At 42.6% G+C, this 24,722-nt stretch overlaps 1 protein-coding gene across 2 annotated transcripts in view; it reads left to right on the top strand.

The window, feature by feature from the left end:
• Positions 1-24,722, top strand: part of htr4 (5-hydroxytryptamine receptor 4) — a 141,390-nt gene that overhangs the window by 24,894 nt on the left and 91,774 nt on the right. For both annotated transcript variants that reach the window (XM_076739879.1, XM_076739877.1), the window contains exon 2: positions 17,076-17,154. In XM_076739879.1, the coding sequence (XP_076595994.1) occupies positions 17,099-17,154 (56 nt within the window). In that variant the 5' untranslated portion in view covers positions 17,076-17,098. The remainder of the gene's footprint in view (positions 1-17,075; positions 17,155-24,722) is intronic.

Raw genomic sequence — 24,722 nt, 5'->3', positions numbered from 1 at the left:
GTTTGACCGGGGGCACAAATTAACATTTGAAACAACTGGAAGCATCTAGTGCTCTAAAACAGAGCAAGGAAACACAAAGGAAATGCTTAGATGCAGTTTTGAGTCTGATTTGATTTCTGTTTTTTTAGTTTTCTGTGCACCTTTTTTCTGCCTCTTTCCTGCTCTAGAAATATGGAAGAATGATGAAAGTTCTGACAACATTTTGGGTCCAAATTCAGGACGTTCATCTCTTGTTATTCAGGAAGCAGCTGGTATGCGGAGCCTTGACATCATATCTGTGGAAAAATGTCAATAAATAAGCTTTCGCTGTTTATAAGGTTGCTTTTGAGGTATTTAGCTTGGGGCCAAAAATGGATTAATGCAGATTTAAGGAATGTTGAACACAAGGTTAGCACGGTGAACATGTTAGCAAGCAGTTAGTTGCCTGCACATCCAGCAGACACGGAGTAACATCAGCATCCATTTTGAGTTTGTCTTCTAGCTGCCTGGTGAATGTGCGTCCAGTGTTCACACATCGCGGGCTGTAAAACCAAAGGTCTTCAGGTGATGATCAGCGTATCACATGAACATTATGACCAGCTGCGGCTTTCCAACTCGGTCACCTCCTTGCAGTGCGTTCTTTCTAATTGAGGTTTTCCGGCGAGGCCGAGGAGAGCCGCAGAGCTGTTTTCGGTCTTTTTATTGTTTCAAGTTTCCAGCTGTCAGCAGAGTAAAGGACGTAATCTAGCAGAGAGCCGATCGTTGCTTTGTAGAAACGTGGTTTATAATACTATCTGTGACACGGCTGTGGACTCTGCAGTGCCACTGTGCCAGGAATTGCTCGTCGAAGATGCAGGGTTATGGCACGGCCATAAAAAGGCGTACAAACACACACACACACACACACACACACACACACACACACACACACGCACACGCACACACATGCACACTCGCACAACACTGTACATGGCAGATTTATGCATCTTATTACTTCACGACAGACTGTTGCATAACATTGTGCTGATAAAACATTTGTCATGCATGGGAATGTTTGGGCACACACACACACACACACACACACACACACACACACACACACACACACACTGAGGTCAACAAATATGTTGTATATTACATTTTGAATGATATATATGTATATATTTCTCTGGAATTCTCTGAAGCTGCCAGGAAATATTTTAAATACCTGGAAAACGTATTTTCTGAAGAGGCTTCTTACTGAAAGTCATGTAAGAATCTGAGTCTGATGACAGTTCTCTTACTGTCGTCATCCAAAGAAAACACTTGAGCGATCTCCAAATTTGGAGATTTGAATTTTTCAGATAAACTTAAGGATGAAGTGTCTCTTTATAGCTTGAGAAACTTTCTCAGAACTATTTAAAAACCCTTCGGATTGGCTGAGAAAGCTCATGAAAAGCTTTTTTTTCCCAGCCGCATATTTATTTACATCTATTTAATTACTGAAACATTCGTTAACAGAACCATTCCTGAACGTTACAGTGAATTCTGAATTTCAAATTCTTGTATTAAAGAAAGCCCAGTATGTTCCTCGTGGACCGTGTACAACGCGGTGATCCTGCTCTGTGTGGATAATGAGTGAGTGTGGATCATTTCTGCAGAGATGCACAGCAGGAGTTTCCACTGCTGCGTTTGCTGTTGTGTCCTTATCTCTGGCTGTTTTACCAGAAAACAGGTAGAAGTTTCCACTGTGGTTAATGAGCTGCTACAGTGATGCACACGCGTGTCTGTGACCTACATGCTCGTAGCTGCTATTGATGCCGCTTAACAGAAACGAGCATTAAGGTTAATGGGACTGGGGACACGTGCTGGCTCTGGTGGACTCGTCCCCGCTGCTCCCTCGTGTCTCTGCGAGTTCACTGTCTGTTTGGAGGACTTAATGCTAGTTTTAATGGCCACCTTTAATAAAGTCTTTATTGGACTTTTCATTCTACAAACGAATCCTGTGAGGCAGAATTCGTCGTACTGGTTGGGGTCGGCCTTACAGGGCAGAGCTAAACAGAACGTTTTCAGCAGCAGTCAACAGTATTTCAATCAATTAATGGTTTGACAAGCAAAGATGTCAGACAGCTTTTTAAGTGTGCATTCGCTGTTTTTCTCTGGGATTGTTTTGCAATCTGAGTCTATTTGCACCAAACCACTAATTTACAGCTTGTAGATGTTGACTGTAGCTTGCTAGCTGTCATCTCCTGGAGCTCATTGAATGGGCTCAGGATAGTGTGAATTTTTGCCTCCATTCTGGCCGCCCCAGGTGAAATGTTTGACTGCTAGGGTCCATGTTTATCTTTGCAGTGACTTCATACGTAACTACACTGCAGCTAAAAGACATCATGTCTGAACACACCTTAAAAAAAGTGAACTACCTTACCAAGCTTAACTTTCAAAATCAGCTGTATGCTTTCCCGGGTTTGCTATAGATATTTTTTATATAGTCGCTCAAAAACCGATCGCTTCATCACCAGAAAAATCAAAGTTTCCTTGGTTTTCTCTTGTGTGCAGGGAGGAGGTCAGGGTGGATAACTGGGCCTATAAAGCACATCTCTAACAGGTGATGCTGGACTCTTTCAGTGTTTAGTTGCTGGGTCACCTAAAGCTAACCACACCTCAATGGCAGATTCAGGAAGCTCACATGAGTTGTTATGAAGGCAATGACACATGACGCATTGAGTCGTTTAGTTGTGACGGTTTTTGCTTTGATGTGTTGGTGTCCTGGTTTTTACTGCGTCATATACCACTCGCTCAGTTTGTGTGTTTTATCTGGATTTTATTCACATTAGAAGGGAAGAGGCTGTTTGCCATTTGGCAGTCACAGGCGGTGATGCGCTGGTGGAGGCTGAACACTGTTTACTGAGTTTTCATTCTAAAACCAGTGCAGCGGTGAAGTCTGGTGCTGTCAGGGGAGTCAGTGAACGCATCACCTGATTTTGCCAGTTTATTACCATTGTCATTTATGTCTTCCGCATTGGAAGCAAACACTGGTTATAAAATGGGATAATAAAAGCACAAGAAGAGGTATTCATACACCCTGAAGTATTTGCCAATGCATCCAGCCTGTGAGCTCCAGTATTACAAAGGGAATGGTTTGGGAAAGCGGCGCTGGCCTTGGACTTTGCTCCAGACGACCTGAATGAGAGGAATCAGGGCCGTCAGCCGTGACTCGTGGAATTGTTTGAGGTGTTAGGTTGTGAAAGTGTGGCTTGTGTTAAATAGTGCAACAACAAGAGGCTGCATTGTTCACAGGTGAGGGAGAAATAAAGTTGTACGTGGCTGTTTGGTTGCATCTTCTCAGCCTGTTTTTTTGACATGGAGCTCTGACATAATGAAACAGAGCAGAAGGCTTCATTTGAACATTAAGTCTGTTTTTTCAATCATCCGGACAAAATTTTAATTTGTCCAACACTTTGGTTTATGACCAAATATCTCCAAATCCAAATCTCAAGTCCCATCATCCTCAGCTGTACTGTAGGTTTAGCGCTAATTAGCAAATGTTAGCATGCTAATGGTGGATGTGAGTCTGGTGTTTTTAGCAACATGTTTTTATGGTGCTGTTGCCTGCCACAGTAAGCTAACAGGGAATCTGAGGTCACTTGTTGTCTGTGTGTGAGAAGCAGCAGTATGTAACCTGCAGCGCCCCCTGCAGCAGACAACTGCAGAAATGATATGATGAGGAGAATTTGCTGTTTGCCGTTGGGGAAGAAGCAACTGAGGCAATGCGAGGTTACTGACTCAAGTGTAATAACCATAAAACTGTGTGTGTGTTTGCATTTGAACTCAAGGAGTTATTGCATAATCGAGACTTTCAGGAGTGCTCTATTAAATTATCATCAGCTCTCTTTCCATTTGTCCTCCATGCCGTTTTCTTCTTCTCTCCTGGTTTCTGCTCTTAGTGTAGGGTTAGGGTAAGCTCTGCAGCAACTTTGCTTTTAAGCGGCGGCTGTTGCTGACGTTTATGTCTCTGGCCTGATGTTTTAAAGGTGCTGAGAGGTTCTTTGGCCATAGATTTTACGATCACTGCATGTGTGTGTGGTTGTCTTCAGCGACTGACTTTATGCAGTGGTGAGTCACTTTCTCTCAGGGTGCTCTTTGGACAGTTCAGCGGGTTTTTATGGCTTTTGCTATTGAAATCTCCACTAAGTCACCCTGCAGAGTGGCGCTCTGACAGTTCCTGTGGACATGCAGTCAGGACAGACAAACAGTGAGTCAGACAGACAGGCAGGCAGACAGCACTGAAAGGTCAGTTTGTGATGACGGCTCAGACTGCAGGGACCACTCCTGATTGCTGGTTATTGAGTGTTCTGACATTCAGTTCAAGTCAATTTCAGAGCAAAATACCAGCTGATGTGAAACCCTCGAGTGTGTGCTAACATTGTGTTTAGGTGGGTGACTTTCCTCAACGATGCAGCTATATTGGGGCTGCAGCTCACAGTTATTTGCATTGTTCTGCATTCATGAACCTGCTGATTATGTTTTCCATTAGTCAATTAATTGACCTAAAATTCTCCATGTTTCAAAATGTTTGGTTTTGTCAGATCAGATGTCCAAAACCAAAGATATTCACTTTAAACTGAAAACAGCAAATCTTCTCAAATGTTTGGAACAAGAGAATATTCAGTATTTTTTCCACGATTTCTGCTTAAAAAATGTTTAAAACAGTCGGTTATGAAAATATTTTCTGATTGTTTTTCCATCAGTAATTGATTAATCGTTTCAACTCTGCTTTGCTGTGAATATATACAGTAAAGTCAAAAATTTAAATACTTTATTTGTATATTATAAAACTACACAAATCAGGTGTGGGCTGCCTTTGGACATGTGATAACAATCTCTGCTAGAAAGCCACAGGATAAATTAGACTTCTGCAGGGAAACCTCCGCTTCTCTTCGGACTATTTTGGGAGCCAATTTTTATTTTTATTCAGATTCATACAAGTTTAATTTACTGGGAGTGCTTTTGTCTTCCCAAACAGAGTGAAAGCTTTTCTAATAAATGTGAACTTGGAAAAGTTCCACATTTTATCAGATTACAAAGAGCTTAGTTGTAGTAACTCCACAGAGGCTATATCTGACATGCACATTGTTGCTTCAATTTCAACTGCAGCTCCTCTGTGTGCAAACACTCATCAGTTAATATAGCGATAAACACACGTAAAGATGTGAAGTCCCTCTGAGAGCTTTTATTTTGAGGGCATTCTGCCTTCGATGCTTTTCCCACTGAAGCAGGGTGTTGAGGGAGGGACATAACTTAGACAGGATCATTCGAAGGTTTAACCAACTTGTGAAATGATATATGAGGAAGTGAAAATGAAGAACCAAATAACAGACAAATCCACCACATCCCTTCGATCCTGCAGAGTGACTTCCTGGTGTAGTTTTAACCCCCTGTATTAACTGTGTGCACATGCAGAATCACAGAGCAGAGCACTTACTGGGATCAAACCTGTGAAATGTCTGAAATTCGGCAGGCTGCTTGATTTGTTGGGGTGTCGTAAAGCTGTGTCGAGTGGTGTCGCCACATCTGCACATCTCAGCCATGAAACTGGTGAGTAAAGTGTTTCCAGAACTGAGAGAGAAGAAATGAAGATCCATGTAATTAACGAGCAAAAAGACCAGAAAGAGAGGATTCACCTTTAAGCAGCTGGCCCTTCGTCAGGTTTCTAAAGGGTTTATGTTCAGTCAGAGGCCGTGAACTGAGACCATACTGACATTTAGCAGAGCAAATGCACATGAAATACCATCCAGCGTCAGCTGATATTAGGAATCAATAACATGATGAGACACAGCATCCAGTAAGTCTCAACAAGGTTCAAAAAGCGTCTTTCTTTCTTTCTTTCTTTCTGTTTTACTTTTTGATATTTAGAAGATAAGATAGAACTTTATTGATCCCACATCAATAAAAAAGGATACACAATAAAACCAACCATATATATGTACATTATATACATATTCTAAATAATATTGCTTTGAGAAGGATTGACTATTGCACGCTAGAACGTATATAACACAGTAAAATGGGTAAAGTATATATGTAATAGCATAGAATAATATATATAAGTAGTCTGACAGCGGCTGGAATGAAGGACCTGCGGTAGCGTTGCTTCTTACTCAGTGGATGCTGCGTCTGTTGCTGAAGGAGCGGCTTCAGGCCTCGATGGTTATCATCTGTGTTTCTTTCTCCACCTATCTTCCTGCCGTTCTCCCTCTGTTTTTCCTTATTTTCCTTAATTTCTCTCACCTCCTCTGTCCCTCCTCCTTTGCCTCTCTCTCCACCGTTACGACGCACATGAATGATTCAAGGCATCATCCCAAGTCCTGGATCGATACCGTAATGAACCTGGACCAGCAGTTTGGGTGAAGCATGCAAATGAAAAACACCAGAAAGCCTTGGTGGATGTTATCAGTGGAGAGTAAATAGACTGTCTCAGCTGCAGTGTGTTCTTGCATGTGTACCCAGAGACCAAAGGATGTTCATTATTATGAGCGTAGCAGAAAGGGTGTAGCACTCTGCTGGATTAGCTGAGCCCTCCATATGTAGGAGCCATACTGAGGCAATCATGAGAAAAACTGGAACTTACTGAGGCTGAATACAACGCCGGGAAACTAAAGGAGAGGCATCCATCTTGCTATTGAGAGAGAAGACTGTCCCCAAGACTGTCATCAAACTCAAATTAGCATTTAAATTAAATTGGAAAATTCATCAAGAGGTAAGGAAGTGTGTGTGCTCTCGTCTGGTGGGCGCAGGAGAACGACGGGAGTCCTCCCTCGCCCACCTCCAGTCACGGGGCTCCGCTCTCCACACAGTGAAGCATTACCCCGTCTGGACTGCGCCTCACCAACAGAAAGGCAAATTTGATTACCGCTGTCAAATAAAACCAAACAGAGTCATCTGTGAGCCGGCACTTGGAACGAAACTCAAGAGTGAGTCTGTCCAGATGTCTGAAGGGTAATTTCTGTTGCTCCTTAAGACACAGCGAAGGGGAAAGTTGTGAGTAATGAGGGTTTGGTTGGAGGGCCCCTCAGAACACAGGAGCAGGCAGATAATTGGAGTGAATTAAAACAGAAGGGAGGAATTCAAGGTAGAGCGGCAGCTGGTGTGAAGATAAAGGCTGGCAAGGACGAGCTTTAATCCCCTTCGAGTAGGAAGAGTGGAGTAAAGATGTAAATCAGCGTGTCCTAAACGAGGAACACGCATTTACCCCGAACCCTGATGCTAATTAGCAGACTTAAACTCCTTGTCTTCATGTGAAGCAAAGCTGGAGAATTAACATTTTATTTCGAGGTTTCAGATCTTTCTCTGTAGTCTTGTTTTAAGATGTTAACCACAAACTGAGCTGAATTAAAAGGATATCTTGGATCTCTGTCGTCATGTTGATGATCCCAATGATAACATCTACCTTCGGCCTCATCTTACTCAACCAAACCAACCTTTAATAAAAGGCCTCACGAGTGACTTGAGTCTAATGCAGCTCTTAAAGGAATGTATCGCCTGGTTGTGGTGGTAAATAAGCAGTTTCATCTCATTATTTAATCAGATGAGTCATTATTTAGTAATATTAGAACAAATAATTGGAGCACAGTGGATCCTGGCAGCGTGTATGCCCTCGGCCTGCTGAGCTTTAGTAAAAGTTACAGCGTCTACTTTGTCAGTTTGCACAGATGGGACACAAAGTGTAGCGGGACAGATCAGCATGTTTTAAACTGCTTGCACAGGATTTTAGTGGCTTTCTCTGGCATCCTTCGAGCACAATGCAGCAAAAGGCAAAACACCTTTAGTGATTTATGTAAATGATGGCAGCTGTGAGGACGTGGCCTGGTTCTGAATGGATCAGGATACGCATGATGTTTTCCCCAAAACATGTCCAGGTGTAAATTCACTAATTATTGTTTTAATTAGTGGTTAGAAACAGTTGGCAGGTCAGTTCAGGTGTGTTTTCCTTCTGCTGCTCCATGTCCAGAGGACTGTCGCCTGGTGGGGCCTCCCGCTCAGTGTGGGGCCTGTTCTCACTGTCCGAGGTCCTGGTCGAGGTCTTTGGCCCCTGGCAGGGCCCGGCTCAGGTCGCGTCCCTCAGTGGCGCCTTCTGCACTGAGGCTTAATGGGCCTGTAAGTGGGGAGACTGGCAGCAGATGGTGTGGGGCCAAAACCACACAGCTGGATCATTACAAACACACATGACGCCCACTCGCACATCTGGCTAATACTGGAAACCACTTTAAACTTTGGAAGTTTGTGTTTGTGCATCCGTCAGTGTTCACAGAGTCTGGATATTTTTCTCCTTTTAGCTAATTATCCGTGTGATTGGTAAAAACAGCCGTAATGGCGTTAATGTCGTGTCAGCGCTTCATCAGAATCAGAATCAGAAGGAAGTAAGAAGTACACTGTACAACAATACAAATCAATCAGAAATGATAAGCAATATGAATGTACATGTTACAAGTAAAGGAACGCCAAGTGAGACGCAGAGAACAGCTGCCTGTGTTTTTCATTAATGCAGTGTTTGGTTTGACATTAAAAGTCGGATTTTTGAAGATTAATTCAGAGCCAAAATGCACCGATTTCACCCCACTAGAATCAGAATAAATGCCTTTTCATACCAATTCTGACATTTTGAATATTATATACACCATGCTGCAGATCTAGTTCCCTGCATGTGTGATAAATTGCTGAAAGTTAAATGTAAAGTTTCCATTTTTAAACTTTCTCTTTTAAAGCTACATGCAGCCAAACCCCTTTAAAACAAGCACATTAATGCACAGTCCTGATAAGCGAACATGTTAGCTTTCAGTTGACTGTTTGCACATCCAGCAGCTGCAGAGCAACATCATCATCCATGTGTGTGTTCACTTGATGACAAACTTCAATATTCACCCTCCCTTTCACTCTGGTTTGGTCTCCACAAACTCCTAGAAGAAAAACATCTTTAGCTGCGAGATGCTCCACTTTGTTCACCAGCTAGTCGCGAACTTTCTGCAGTTTAATGTGAGACTGTACAGACGATGCAGCCAGAGAAGCAAAGCAATAAGATCAGAGAGACTCACACCTCTGTGCTGATTCACACAGCTGGTTCAACACTTGATGCCTTTTCACATTACACTGAGTTATTGCAGTCCATATTAACATCATAATTATCCCCCAATTGAGCTTTTTTTTTTTTTTTTCCCCTACAGCAGAAATAACATTAGCTGTGAGCTGTGTGTGTTTTAAGTCCAATCTGAAATGGAAATCTTTCAAACAAAAGAAAAGCGTTATTGCCATATGAAATGAATGTGGAATCAGTCCTTGGTCCTTTCATGTGTTTGCCCTCTGCACAATACTGGAACAACGCATGAGAGTGGTAGGAAATTAAGATACGAGGTATTTCCATGGCCTAAATGTCATTGGACTGGTCTCATTAATGCAGTTGGACACCCTTAGTGCATGAAAGTAGCAGAGCTGAGCCGTGTCTCGGTCACGCCGCTTGACTCTGAAGCACCACAGCTACAGGACTGGAGATGTAAAACGATACGGTCGGGTCAGCGGGTTTCTGCATGGAAGATAAAGAACAGGGAAACTGAAACCTGACACTCAGAGAAACAGGAAGGACATGGACGAATGCAGGACGATGGACAGGTGGACGTCGGCGCTGCATCAGTGGTGGAGACTGTCCGTCTGTCTTACAATTGAAAAAAATCACAGAGATGGTCAAAACGTAGACAACTGGATGAATGCATTCATCCAAAAAATGATCTGGATATTTTACCAAGAGTGACACGTTCACACTCTCAACCTCAAATGAACAAGTTCATTAAGTTAATTAGTGACTTAACTATGAAGCCTACCTACAAGTTAGAAGCACAAACAAAAAACATGACGTGATGTCTTCTCATACCTCTCTCTTCCTCAGTGAAGGCCGCCGGTGACTGTGACTGTTATCCAAACAACACATCTGTTGTTTCTCTCTATTACTACTTGAGAGAAATTGCCATTAAAACCAGTTGCCATGAAGTGCACACATACTGCACATATATCTTAGTGGCAGGTTTCAGCCATTTCTTCCTGATGGTGGTGCACTTTGTGATGTCACTTGTGCGTCAGAGCTCCTGATTTGAGAGGAGCGTCCGTCTCCCGTTGATGAATGTATTCTGCTGTGATTGGACGATAAGTCTCTCTGGAAAGATGTTTGATCTCTCGGCCTCTCATTCACTTCATTTCCTGAGATTCTGATAAATTCGCGAGAAGTCTCCACGCAGCATTTATCTCCAGCTGAGAGGCTGCGTGTCAGACTGTGTTTGTTTCTCTGTTTGTTTGTGTGTTTTGCTGCAGAATATCTCAGAAACCCATCAGCACATTTGTTTCATTTATTGAGAAGTCTTTCCAGGGAAGGTCGTTCTGTCTGGTAGACAGATTGTTGAGTCCTCTGAGATAAAGCTGTGATTTCTCATTATAAATAAACTTGGTTTGGGACAAACTTGATCTGTTTTTATGCAGAAAACAATATCTACTGTGTGCAAGGAGGCTTTTTTGAGTATGTCTGCTATCTTCTCAACTCCTGCACCCATTTAAATCAAAGCGTAAACTGTGCTGAGGATCCAGACTCGACTAAAAAATAACAACATTAAGATTCTTTACGATTAAAACTACAAATCTAGGATTGTGCAGCCTTGGTGGGGCGCTCACTGAGTGCTTTCCAGGTTTGTGTGTGGTCTGTCTTTACATAGTCCGCTAATTAGTTCCAGTCCATCTGTCTGAAGTGGGTTTGTTCCTGTGTGCATGCAGCCCGATGCCTCAGGTCACCGAGTGCACTGACATCATCAACACGTGTCAGGGTCAAAAAACTCACAATGCTTTCTCATTAACATACATCTGTATACTCCCTGTAAATTCTGTGTGTGTGTGTGTGTGTGTGTGTGTGTGTGCGTGTGTATGTGCTTCTGTACTTCAGTTTGTCTTAGGAGCAATTTGAGTTTCATACCTTGAGTTTTTTTTTTTTTTTTTTGGCTTTCGGGCTGCAACTATTACTTTCGTTCTTGATTATCAATTCATGATCGAGTCTGAAGTGATGTGTTTAAATGTCTTGTTTTGTTCGACCAACCGTCTGAGTTTTTGTTAAATTACTAAATTACTTTACATTCAGTCAGTTATTGAAATTATTGGTGATTTATGTCCTGTTTGCTAGTTAATCGACCAATCATTTCATTTCATTTCCATTACAGTCTGGAGCTGTCTGCTGGTGTCACATGTTTCCTCTCACGATGTTGCACACACGTCTCTCCTAACCTGGCCTAATCATTTAATTTCATTTCAATTACAGTTTGAGTGTGTGTGTCTACTCTTCCTTCAGCTTTCTAAAGTAATTATATGTTAAAAAGCAAAAATTTGACGTTGCCTGAAATAAGTCAACTGTTTTTTCTGTACTGGAGTTAAAAAGTAAAATGTTTGTAATTCACTGGTAAAAGCTAAAGGTAGACTCAATGATCGGGTGATAAATGATTGTTTGCCACATTTGGACTCATCACTGGCTAAAAGTTTCAGGTTTTATTGTGTCCGCTGCTGCTGTAAATTAACATCTTTCCTGCCTCTGCACACACTGTCCTGTGTGTGCACCTGTCTTTCTGTAATGGTGCTCTTCTTTGTGGACATTTACATCACAATAGAGTGTATACTAAAATACTTCCAGATCCTTGTATTGTTATTGATGTGCATGCAGTACATTGTAAGCACTTTAAATACAGTTACAGTATATACATCCTTTTATAATAAAGCTAAATGCAATAGTGTTTAAATTCTCTAAAGGAAGCCTGAAGCAGAGGCTTTACTTAATTTAACATGCTGCTACTTCTAGAAAATGTGGTCTTCATTTTAACAAGCATAAAAGGCTAAAGAGTTCAAACTGTACCACCTAAATATGACGCAGCACCCCGAAGGTTTCACAGCTCTTATGGAGTATATTGCACAAATATAGAGTTCCCTGCTTCTTTTTGCTGGTGCTCAGTTTATGACCTCCAGGGGCCTGCAGGGCTGACAGCACACAGGAGCTTAGTTTGGAAGATTAGCCCCACCTTCAATGGAAACCTTTGGCTGAACCTCGGGAGACCCGAACCAGCTCTACCACACAGTTTAACAAACACAGTCGAGGCCTCCGCCCCCATGACGCTCCGCTCAGGCAGTCTGGAGCTGTCTGCTGGTGTCAGTTTCCTCTCACGATGTTGCACACACATCTCTCTCCTAACCTGGTCTAATCATTCTCTAACTATGAGAAACCTGTTGCCTTTTATTCCCGTCTACTTTGCTTTAAGCTCAAACTTCATCTCCTCCCAGGACAGACTCCCTTACGAGGAGAACAGGAACCCTTGATTTCACTGCTTCATCACAGGAGCATTAGCTGCAGTGGTGTGTTCAGGGGCTGCATCCTCATGGGAGTAAATGACATCCATGTATTGTGCTGCAGAAATATAGAAATTTATGCCAACCAGCTAGCAGCGGCCCAGAAACAAAATAAAACCCACAGAATCTGTCTTGTTACAACAATCACCAACTCCAGATGCTGCCAGCTAACTGAGCTAATGAGCTAACAGCATCAGAACCAATAAAAAACACAGATGAAAACTGATTAAATGTGTCAAATATTCACTCAAACTCTCACTCAGCAACATAACCAATAAAAAAACTTTTTAAAGGTCTTTCAAAAGGGCAGACAGACTGCAGGTGGAGCTGAATGGGGTAAATGTAGTTCCAGGATATATCACATCAACACAGGATCCCGCCGCCATGACTCCATTCAGACACCTCTCCAGAACTGAGGGGCAGCCGGCGGCGGAGCTTTAAATGTTTTATGAGCCTCAGTCAGGAATGTTCTGTCATTCTTAATGACTGCAGGGAGGCGCAGAGCGAGCAGACTTCAGCTCCATTAGGACCAGCAGTCGCTTAACTTCGTGGTTGTAAACAAAGCCGTCGGCTCTTCCTCATCTGTGGCTGTGTTTAGATTTGTGTACGTTAGCTGAGCTACCGGCTGCACGCTGGTTCAGGACTGTAATATCACACTGTTGTGATGCACTTTTGATACCTTGCTGAGTCTCCCATTCATGCTGCCCTGAATAAACCTCTTAACAGAATATTTCTGTCCACTTGTGATGTCCCGCCCACGGCGTGCACAGCCTGCCAGCGTTAAACCGACGTGGCTTTTCTGACTGCTCTGCCTTTGCTTGTTGCCGTGGCTTCTGTAGATATCAGGATGTGCCCGTAATGCTGTGAAAGTCCAAACTTTCGGATGTTTTCTTGCTGCAGCAGCAGTGGCAGCCAGAAGCCTGGCATCTTAACAGTGTGTGTCATTCCCTGAGCTTACCTGAGCTTTTCTAACTCCACTGTTATGTTTTCACGCATCGGCCCAAAATCAGTTTTCCTAAATCACCAGATGAAGAAACTGTCAGTGTGTGGAAATGCAGCAGTTGGCTGCATCATGTTTTCCTCCTCCTGACTCTTTGCCGCTCAGTATTTCTTCCTTTTCTGCCATTACGTTTCTCTTTCTTTCACTTAACTCCATCAGTTTCTCCCTCTGTCATGGTTTTCCTTGTGTTCCTCCTTTCCTCCTCTCTGTGAGTGGATGAGAGCTGACAGACTTCAGTAAACCCTCTCAGCGGCCTCGCCCATTAGCTCCGTCATGCGTTCAACTCGCCTCACCTCCCCGACTGTGTCTATTATAGAACAGAGTCTGCAGGCCTGCCGCGAACTCAAGACAGTGCCAAGGAGATTTCAGACTGGTGGCCAGTCAGTCTTATGATGATATAATAATCTGTTCTGGATTAATGAATGCTCCGTTACACCAGTACCATGACCTGCATTGTACATGTGTAGGAAGGAGGTGGGAAAATCTGCCGCAGTATGTACTTTTGTGGCCATGTGAGCTCATGTTTTGCCCTAGTTTTGCTCAGTTTATTTCATAGGAAGCAGAGAAAAAAGTGTCATTACCAAAAGGATTGAACCCACAGGGATTTTTGAGGCAAAGGAACAGCTCACATGGTGACATAAGTGCAAACTGGTGCAGTTTTCCCACCTTTCCTCAATATACTGGAAGTCATGGCAGCTGTGTAACAGAGCACCTCTCTCATTTGAAGGTGACTCCTATCCAGTTAAGTCCGCAGGTGCATGCTATTAAATGAAAACGCGGTTTCACGATGAATCATTTCATGCTGTTGAACTGCTGGGATTATGATAGAATTACATGTGTTACAGTGAGTTGGACTGAAGATCTCATTTTAATTTGTTCTCTGTGCATTCAGTGGAGAGGCTGGTTTGATATGCTAGCTTGGCACAGCTAGCCTCTGCTAAAATGGGACAAATGCTTCTGTTACTTGGCTGGCTTGCTCGCCACTGATAAACCACCTGGTTCTGTTCAGACTTGGAGGGTGTGTGAATCCGGACCTGTGTGCAGGGCCTAACATTAAGGTCCTCCTGCTCCTCCTGCTCCTCCTGCTCCTCCAGGCTGGCTGCTTGTTAAAACTCAATTTCTTGATTTGCATCATGTGCTAAATGCAAAAGATGTGATGTGTATTCAGAGAAGATGCTGGAAACACCTTAACGAATTTATTCTGGTGTGGAGATTCTGTGTCATGGTGGACTCTGCAGAGTTATTTGCATCATGTGTTGTACAGGGAGCCAAATTTAATGCTGACATTCCAGTCCCATTAGTGGGTACCATGTGGGGCCAGACAGACTGTACTCAATATATCAGTGGATGCTTTGGGGCACAAGTCAGTCTGAAAGCAAGGCCAACAAGTTTATTCCCAGAGTCCACTTCATGCGCACAGAGGACATTCTGACATGTTTTGGACTGTAGAGTGCAGGATCCAGACATTTTGTAGAGTTAACAAAGACATTTAGTTTGCCTTGTATATTGAATCTTATTTTCTGTTTAATACCTGGAGACGAGAGTGCGAGAGCATCAAGTACGGTTTAGATTTGAATCCATATGCATGAGCACATACAAACACATGCTTGCTTGACGGATTTGCATGCGTTTGTGTGTGAGGATTTTCACATGAACGTATGTGAGGTGACGTCTGCCGACTCAGACCTGCACGTGTCCATGTGACACTCGATTAAGGCCGGCTTCTGTATTCTCAGTGCACAGTTCATGTATGTTAGAATGAATCTTCCTGACAGGCACATATATCGACTCTGCATGAGGATTATTCACCGGGACACTTTAATATGTCATTGTGCTCAGATAGTCTATACAGCTGACCTTTAACCTCTCATCTCCAGCAACCTCTGGGTCTCATCTCTTCACATCAGCAAGCTGAACCATGAAAATGTGGCTTTTCTAATGTCGTCAGACTCAGTTGAGGCCAGTAATTTTTCGTCCAGTTGTCTTTATTCTTCTGGTACTCATTACTGTTATCAACAGATGAAGTTACCTGATGTCACTCCGGAAAATAAATTGATTGTCTAATTATACATGAGACAAGAAATGGAGGCCATAGTGGTAAATTTTTAATTAGGTCTGCTTCTTTAATCCTCATCCTTAATCCCCAATTCTCATCATTTTTGCTCATTTTCTCGAATGCATCTTTTTCTCTAGGTCAGAAGAAGAGACTCCACGATGAATGATATACACTAACAATGTGTAATAGAAATGTGACACACACCAAGCGTCATAATGAGGTGCTGATCACTGGACTTGAGAGCAGCAGAAAAAAGTCTTGCACGCTCTTCATTAATTACTTCATTAAATTTGAATTTAATCAACCTATTACCTGTAACATATATTGGACCTGAGAAGGTATCACTCCCCCCACGAGGAGGTAACCTGGATGTTTTAGTTTGCAGGAGGGAACAGTTATTGGATGGACTCTGTCTTATGACCTGACGTGTTTTCTACCTCTATATATTGGCTGTGATATAATGCTGTTTTCATTTTAGAAGAGTGTGGTATGAGACATGGTGTTGAAATTAGGTTTTCGTGTGTGTTTAAAGTTTTGATTCGCTGAAGGCATCTTGATGTTGTTTCTCTCCATAATGGTTTAACATGATTATCTAATCACCATCAGAGGTGTTACTGTGCTGTGGCTTACATAATGTACCAGTTCTTATGTCCTACTGTGATCGTTGATCTGGATGAAGGCCTGAGGGCCAAAACGTGAGACAGGAAGTTGTGAGCATGAGGAAGAAAGTGTCATATCTTCCTGGAAAAACTGGGGTTATATTTACAGGAGCAGAGGGTCTCTTTGAATACAGTAAGCATGAATCTGATGCAGCACCATGAGTGTTGCATTGTGGGTTGTTTGTTGCAACGCTAGCTTGTTTCTGTCTGTTTAAGTTTGTGTTTTCCACAGTAGCGGCGCTTCAAGTGTTCAGTAAATCCAGTTTAAAGTCTCCTTGTGGAGTTTTCTTGTATAAAAAGTGTCATCTGGAAGTAGCTTAAAACATTTATTTTATATTAAGTGAAAAGGTTTTCAGGAAATTTTGTTGTTTGAGGTTAAAACAAGCTAAATATGAGCACCGTTTGTTATCTCGAGGTGATGAGATGGAAGTCTTTATGAGGAGGTAACGGTTTGATGTCTCACCATAACTGGCCTAAAATATATTATTAGTTTCCATGTGGAGATTCAGCTAAATCCCACTCGACGGTTATAAAAACTTCAGAATAATTCATCCCAGACAGACTGAATATTGTTTAAGAAGATTATGTACAGCAGCATTATCCTGTCAGTCCCAGCACTGCTTCATGTTACCACCAAGACAAATGAGTTTGACTTGTTATCGTGCGAATGAATTCGCTCTGTAAAGCTTTATGTCAAAGTTTGTGGTAAACACATTTAAAGTTCATCTACTTTCTGCTAAATCCAACGTTATTCCACCTGAAATCTGATGCAGAACACACAGCGCTGGTCAACTTTCAGCAGACTTCAAATGTCAAAGAAAATGGTTGCATTTGCATAATTCTGATTTGGCTTAATACGTTTATGTTAATGTAATCTGCAGAGTCTGTTGCCTGCATGAATTGTTTTATATTTGTAATTAAAAGTTCAGCCTATAATAACATAAATGGTTATGTTAATTTATTAATTGTGATCTTCTGTCTGCAGGGACTCTCTGCATTTATGGTTACATGAATGTCAGCGCTGCAGGCCAGATGCCGGTGATGGAGGAGCTTGTCAGTGAGAGGTGAGTTTTAATCAGCTGTAATGTAGAATAATCACTGTGTGTGTGATTGAACACTTCCTGACAATAGTCACAGATAGTTTCTCAAATTACATTTGGTAACTTTGGCTAATTTGGGTTCTGTTCATAGAGGCATCACAGACACATGTAGGTACCCAGTAACCCTCATTCTAACCAATATGCAATCACACACGTTTAACACGTCTTCATGTGTCCACTGGGAAGGAAAACGCTCTGGAGAAATCTCAGTCTGTCACCGTACATGCACTAATTCACCGTCACATCTGTATACGTGGCTCCAATAACATGACTGCAGCAGCCGACCTCCGCTGAGAGTTTTTGTCCTTAATCAGCCTCCGTAGCTGCAGTATTACTGGTGTCCACTTGATGTTGAAAACATCAGTCCTTAGTTGGAGTTTGGCTGTTGTGTTTTTACTTCAAAGTATTAACTTTGAAAAGGTATTTGTAGTATTCTCTGATGGTCGAACCCTCGGCGATGGTTGTACACAGACGAAGAAGCTGCTCCACATGAATTTGGAGCAGCATCGGAGCATTGCTCCAGCTCCAGCTCCAGCATTGGAGCAGTTTCAGTGCTCGCTGACACAAATTTTCAAGAATGTGGAACTCTGCTGGAGGGATAAACACCATTCTTCCAAAGATGTTCCTTTATTTGGTGTTTGGATGGTGGTGGAACGCCGTCTATCATGTCCTCCATCATCCCCTCAGTACCTTTAAGGTCTGTTGACGGTGGTGGCGTCACTTTAATGCTCATCAAGCCTTTCAGCGAGCCCTTGTGACCTGAGTGGAAGCATCTGCATCGGTCATGATTTTCAAGTCGACCCCAAACAAAACCTCCAGAAAATAATAAGAAAATGCAGTTTCTGGCATTAAATAAAAAGAAAATGTTAATCTGGAAAAATGACCGCCGTGGCTGCCGCATCGTGTGATAAACCAGCCTGAAGTTATGCACATGGAAAAATGAATGGCCTGTCCTCGTGTCTTCTTCAAGGGCGTTTTCATCTTCAGATATTTGGTTCAGCCGAGGAAACAATAGACGACGTGGGATTTCTCTGTAGTTGTCTTTCCCTCAGGCTTGTTGCTTTGATTAAAACGGGGACCCTGCTGAAGCTGTTGGGTGGTCTTTTTTCATTGCTTTGGAATGTGGAGTCATTTTATAGCTCCCTCTGCTCGGCTGATGTCCTTTAGCCTGAAGGTGAGCGAGAGATTAGAATATTTCTTGAATCGTCACTGTGGAGGCACAGTTGGACCACTTTTTTTTTGGGCTGCTTTGACCCACAGACTGATGAGAAGAGAGAGATCCAGAGGCAGGAGGACAGACTGACTGAAAACAGGCTGAATGTTGTTGAATTTATGCACTAATTATCTTCCCAACAAAGAGAGAAATCTTCCTGTTGTGGACATTTGGCTTGTTTAGAGATGGAGGAGCTGGAGAGCACAAGCATCCCCGACACATCACTCCTGCCGTCTGTGTTGGGTTTTAAACGATTGTTTGACGCAAACATCTCATTAGATTTTTAAGTGTGTTGTCGTGGAAATTCAATCAGTCTTCCAAATCTCAATAAGCTTGTTCTGGTGGGAAATTTGCTCTTATTTGTACATAATGAAACATGTTATTGTGAGGAGAGCAGTAACTTGTGGGCCATGCGGATTTAAGCATGATCATTTCTCACATCAAACGAAATTAAACCATAATCAAAAACCTTGACTGAGCCAAATTTAACAGCAAATGAAGCCTGGCGGGAACTTCACAGTTATTTTACAAAACTAAAATGTCCTGTTGGTGTGTGATCCTTTTGTGCATGAAGAAGAGGCTGAAATGCTAAAACTGTACTGGTCAAGCAACGAGGCAGCACTGTTCATTAACAAATTAGTATTGTAGTACATGCACATTAACCGTAATAACACCACATTTGGCTGGAATAACTTCCAGTGATAATGATCTCCAGCATCCAGAAATTCAGCGAGACGTCTTTCCACTCAGCATCTTGCTTCATATTCATTCAGCCTCCAGCAGCCTTGAGAGAAACCCAGCAGCTCCAGCCAGCGAGTTTGATCTCTGACGTGTTTCCACACCGGCCCACGCAGCGCCCTACATACACCCATCCTCGTGTCATATATGTTAAGTAGCGTGGTAACATATGTGTCTGTATGTTGTTTTTACTGGCTGATGACAAATCGTTACGCACAAACACAGCTGCAGCCATAACATCCATAACCATTTTTAATGCCAAATTAGCATCATTAGCATCGTTCTTAAGCTTCAACCCACTATCTTTTAATTAGTGGAGACAGTGTATGCTGTTGCTGCTAACTTACCAGGAGGCAGAAATCTATTTGTCGTATCACACATGTTGCACTGCATGCTCTGTCAGTACAGCATCACGTTACTGTCTTATCTCTCATTAACCATCCATATGGTCTGTGCAGTATATATGCAGGAGTTTGTCCTCTGGCTCGGATTATTCCCCGGTTACACCTCTTAACACCAGTTCCGGCTCCAAATGTGGTCCACATTATGTAGACTTTCCTGTGAGGGATTTTTAAATTTTACATGAGCTACAGTAGCATCTCTGAAGTGATAACCCATTTCCTCCCACTTGGCAGGTTTACTGTTAGGACCGCAGGCTACATATGAACAGAAAATTATCATCGGCAAATAGGACAAAATTGTCGAAGTACACATGCATGTAAAAAAAAGCCAGAGAGCTGATTGGACACAACAGAGACATAAAAAGGCAAGAACAGATTCTCTAGAAAAAGCTAATTAAACATTAATCTGTCATATATGCATTTTAAAGTATATAAGTCCTCAAACTAGCAGTTGCTCGTGTTTGTTTAGTGCATCGCAGATTATTTGTAACACGAAACGCCTTCGAGCAAAGAATCGTTATCATTTTTCATTTTTGATCAGACAACGAGGCTCCGAACGCATAACCCAGTTCCTCTGGTCTCTGAGCGGCTTTGATTGGTGGAGACCATTTAGCAACGCTTTCTGTTAGCTTGTCACGAGGCAGAGTGCATTCAGTCTTCATGTCACACAGATTTTATGTAATATTGTTGTGTAGGAATGTGCAGATGGCTTGAAGTCAAGTCTCATCTGATCTTATTTGTCAAAATCACATCCATTTAACTGGCAGCTTTAATTGCCACCATGCAGTACAACCAATGTTAAGAATTAGTCCATTCAGGTATGTTTATAAAACAGTTCAGTTGACAATCCATATAAAACAGTATAGTATAAAAAGTACATAACATGCGTGCAGTGCTGCAGCTTTACCCTCGTTTAACATGACTTTTTAAATGCATCAGGTTTGGCAGCTGCACACTGCATTGGCAGTGTTTACAGTGAGTGTTGATGCAGCAGAAACTCCCTTTCTCTGGGACTGCTCTGTTGAATCGAAACAAAAGTGATGGCTGCTGCACAACCTCTATCTAAAATTAATCTCTCTTCAGTTTGACTATATTTTGGTTTTATTTAGTTTATCTTACAGTGCAGGTTTGAGTCATGATAAGAGAAGTCTGGAGCTGAAAATTTTGAAGTTGCTCCAGTTCTGCCAAAGATGCACAGTTAGGGCTACGATGACAGTCCTGCTTTTAGTTTCATGCTCAGAGGTCGCAATAAAAAACACAATCATCGCACACATTTGGCATCCCGTATTTAAATCTGAATTTATCATAAATAGTTGTTTAACTTGAGAATTATGTGGCAAATAGTGCCTCTGTGCCCTGGAGGCGTTTCTGGTTGGTTTAATGGTGGGACCAGCAGCAAAAGTCAGTCTCCAAACACACAGAGAGTGAATGCCTAAAGGTTATAGAAGTAACCTTTGGCTTGAAGGTCACCTGTTCAGCAGCTGCCAGGTGTGAATGTGTATAACTGTGCAAATATGATCAAGGTGTTCCTGTAAAAGAAACACTTCCTCTCTTTCAAACTTCTCTGAATAAATAAGAGTCAAAAAACTTGACAAGTAAGAAAATAAAAAAATCCACATATGAAACTCACTGCACAAGTACCAGCAGTGAAAGTCTTCATGGCGGAAGACCCTGAAACTCTGCCAGCTAACACTGCATGAATGGAAAAACGTGTCACGCTGAGCTTATCTTTAACTAACACCTAATATTTTGCATGTCAGACACATCCTGCTAAGTAACAGCTCATGTCAGGGACATTTACGCAACCATTGCGACGGTCCTGGAACAGGCCTACGTGTCGCAGCCATATGTCAATATGATGCAGTCAGTCAGACTGCGAGCGATCAGATAGCGGCGAGCTTCTCTTTCCTCTCCTTGAATCAGCTTTCCCCCCTCGCTCTGCTGCCCCCCCCCCCTCCTCGCCACCCCAGGTGTCCTGTGACAGATCCCGTTTTCTGGATGATTGCTTTCAACAGGAGAGTTTGGCCTCAGACGGCATGAAACCAAACAGACAGGTGGAAAGAGCAGGTCGCCTCTGCCCGCTTGTGTTGTTACAGTACATTTGTCAATTGTTTGCTCGTTCATTCTCGTGTTTGCTTATTCATTCAGTTCATTCGGCTGTTGATTTTGTGCCATCTATGTAATCCATTCACGGATGTAGCAAGAGATGGATAAGGGGCATAAACTCTGTCCTCCATGTGATGATAATGATGCAGACAGTTAGCAGTCACTGTGAGGGGATAGTGCATTACAAAGGCTATGGTTACGTTTTTCTTTCTTTTTTCAATAAAAACTCCTGGTTCAAATCCAAATGATTGGTCAGATAGCACCATAAGGGAAGATTCTGTATGTCAAAATGTATGTCCAATGCCAGCGTTCAGTGCCAACACAGGAAGTAGTGTGCATACAGAGTGCTTTCTTAGCATCGTGCATACAGGGTGTGGCCGGATTAACCCTCCGTGCCCCCAAATCTTTTCCTAACAGTCATCATCTGTCACCTCAAACCACCTGTACAACATTTTGACACCTCAACTCTTCACTGCAGCATTGGCAGCAGCTTACAGCACAATCTGAGTCTATTCTACTTTTTTGTATCCCTCCATTCAAGCCCTACTTATGCCGTTTGGTGGCTGTGTCGCAGAGTGCAGACTTGGCAGCCAACACAGTACACCATCTTTTTCAAATCACAGACTGAATAATTCATTCAGCAACTGCTTACGTAATCTCAATAAGAAATCCTCCATTCATACAAAAAAAAGCACTTGCTGATGCATGAAGCCGAGCACGCACACACACAAACGGAGGCAAAAAGGACGCCGAGGCTTCCATTCAGCTCAGCGCGATCGTATCTGAATGGCAGCGCGCTAAAGATACCGTCTCCGGTGCTGAGACTGACATCGGCCAAGCCTCCGAATGTGTTACCCTCCCAGATGGACAGGAGTCAGCAGGAGGTGGAGAGAGTGTGTGTGTGTGTGTGTGTGCGTGTGTGTGTGCGTGCACGTGTGTGTGTGTGTGTGCACGTGTGTCTGTGCTGAGTGCTCCATTATACAGTGTTTCTAACCTGTTTCCATTCATGCCTGACAAGGTGATTTATCCCGCCTGTCAGTGACAGCACTTCAGGCACGTGCCGGCTCAGCCTCCAGTGCCTCCTCCTGCTCTTTGATCCCCCCCTTTCAGAAAACGACTCGCATCCTGCAACATCCCCAGCCTGCCTGCTTTTCACACGTCTCATTGCATCTCCTCCACAAACACTCTGCATGGGTGTGGCAACGCCGACAAAGAGACCGTGTCCTCGTTGTTTTGGGAGTTTTTCAAGGCCTTTTCAGGCTGACAGCAACATTGTTTTAGACTAAATTTTGTTCAAACTGCACTTTGTTTATATTAATAATAGATCAAATATCTAGATATATTAGCAAAGGGGTCACTGGTAGTGAACAAAGAGAATTATCCTGCAGCTCTGCAGGTTCCTTCAGCTTTCAGAGCGTTTGGTTGTCACTCAGCTCCATATTTTGGTTTCGTGGCCCCATAATGCAAAGTTTTTTTAAGATGTCTTTGTTCTGCCAATTAAACATTAACCAAGACAACTTAATTAATAAAATGTTACGAAAGTGAGCGACTTGCTGGAAAGTGGAGCATCTAGCAGGAAAACAACCACGTGTTTCTCTCCATAGTTGCTGGAATTGAACACAGAGCTAAAATGAGAATAAAAATTTGACTGCCATTTTCCAGAAACAGGAGTTCAAATAAATGCTTATAAACATGAAATCTCTCTGCTGTTTCAAACTGTTTTGTTCAGTGTAGATCAAAAATTCAGTCTGATGCTGGTTTCAGTGCAAAATTAGACTTTTGCATGACCTTTTTATAAGATTAATAGATAATATCTGTCGCTCTGTTTTCGGCGAAGTTATCGAGTCATGATCATTTATTTGACTTTTGGAGTCTTTCATCAAGCTTTTACCAGGCGGTGACATACTGAGCATCACGGCGGAGCTGATAATGGGGCTGTCAATCACCAGTCAGGGGAGCTCCACTGCTACAAGCTACTGAGTCTCTCAGAGACAGCGGTGACTCAGTTCAGTTCGGTTTGAAGGTTTGGTTAAAGCTTCACTTCACTGTTTCACCTGTAGCAGCTCTTTGCACCAAATGGCCAAAAATCAGTTCATTGAAGTTTAAATGTTTTACGTTGGACATGAAGCGAGCTTGTGAATACATGAATATATTCAACCACATGTAGCAGTAACATGACAGAAGGGACACTTTTAAGTGTGCTAATGCTGCAGTGTGAGGAGATGATTGGCAGGCCGTGGTTGAGATTCACAAGAGATGACATTAATTCTATTAATTCAGTCATTCAGTATTCAGGTAAAGAAATCAAGATGGGGGATAAACGCCTGGAGGGGAACATTTCGTATTGTTTTTAATTCGATGGTATCGCCCATGAGAGAATTCTTCTTATTGCCGGATGTGAAAGGAAAGCAAGAATCAAAAGAAAGAAACGTGGATACAGCAGTAGAACTGAACTTATTACCCCCCTTGACTTGGTTTCTGTATCAAACAGGCGAAAAAACTGTGAAGAAATTCACAGTAGTATTCATTTCAGTAGTAAAAGTCATTGCTCATCTCAGTCCTCAGCATGTCGTGTTCTGCACAGGTAACCATTTCACTTTGCTCTCTGGATCAAATGTGAAAGGTTGTGCAGAATATTTTAATCTTCGTTTCCCTGCTTTCATCCCTCACCAAGCTCAAGACTCTCATACCATTTATCACTCGGAAATGCTGAGTGTTCACTCTGCGGCGCTAGCGCAGGACAAAAGCAGGATAAATGAAGGAAGTGGGACCTCTTCAAAAGCTGCCTTCCCAAAACGTCCCTCCTGCTTCGGGTGCAGAGGAGATCTGAACTTCAGTCGAGTCGTTTCAACACGCAGACGAGAAAAAACTGAAATAAAACTCAAAAGAGGAGCTGGAAGAGTGTCTCTGCCAGCTTCTCCATTAAAACAAATATGTCATATTTCATGTTGGAGTGCAGAACAATTAGCTAATTTGTGCTGACAAGTGGCTCGGAGCTGCAGTCTGCCCAGTGTTTTCACACAGAGTCGTTCCCTTTGATACACACATGCCAAAGACTTCTGCAGAGGGAGCTT

Source organism: Chaetodon auriga, chromosome 9 (genome assembly GCF_051107435.1).
Source record: "Chaetodon auriga isolate fChaAug3 chromosome 9, fChaAug3.hap1, whole genome shotgun sequence".
Lineage (NCBI taxonomy): Eukaryota > Metazoa > Chordata > Actinopteri > Chaetodontiformes > Chaetodontidae > Chaetodon > Chaetodon auriga.
The sequence above is the reverse complement of the archived record's forward strand: the minus strand, read 5'-3'. Positions and strand labels throughout refer to the sequence as shown.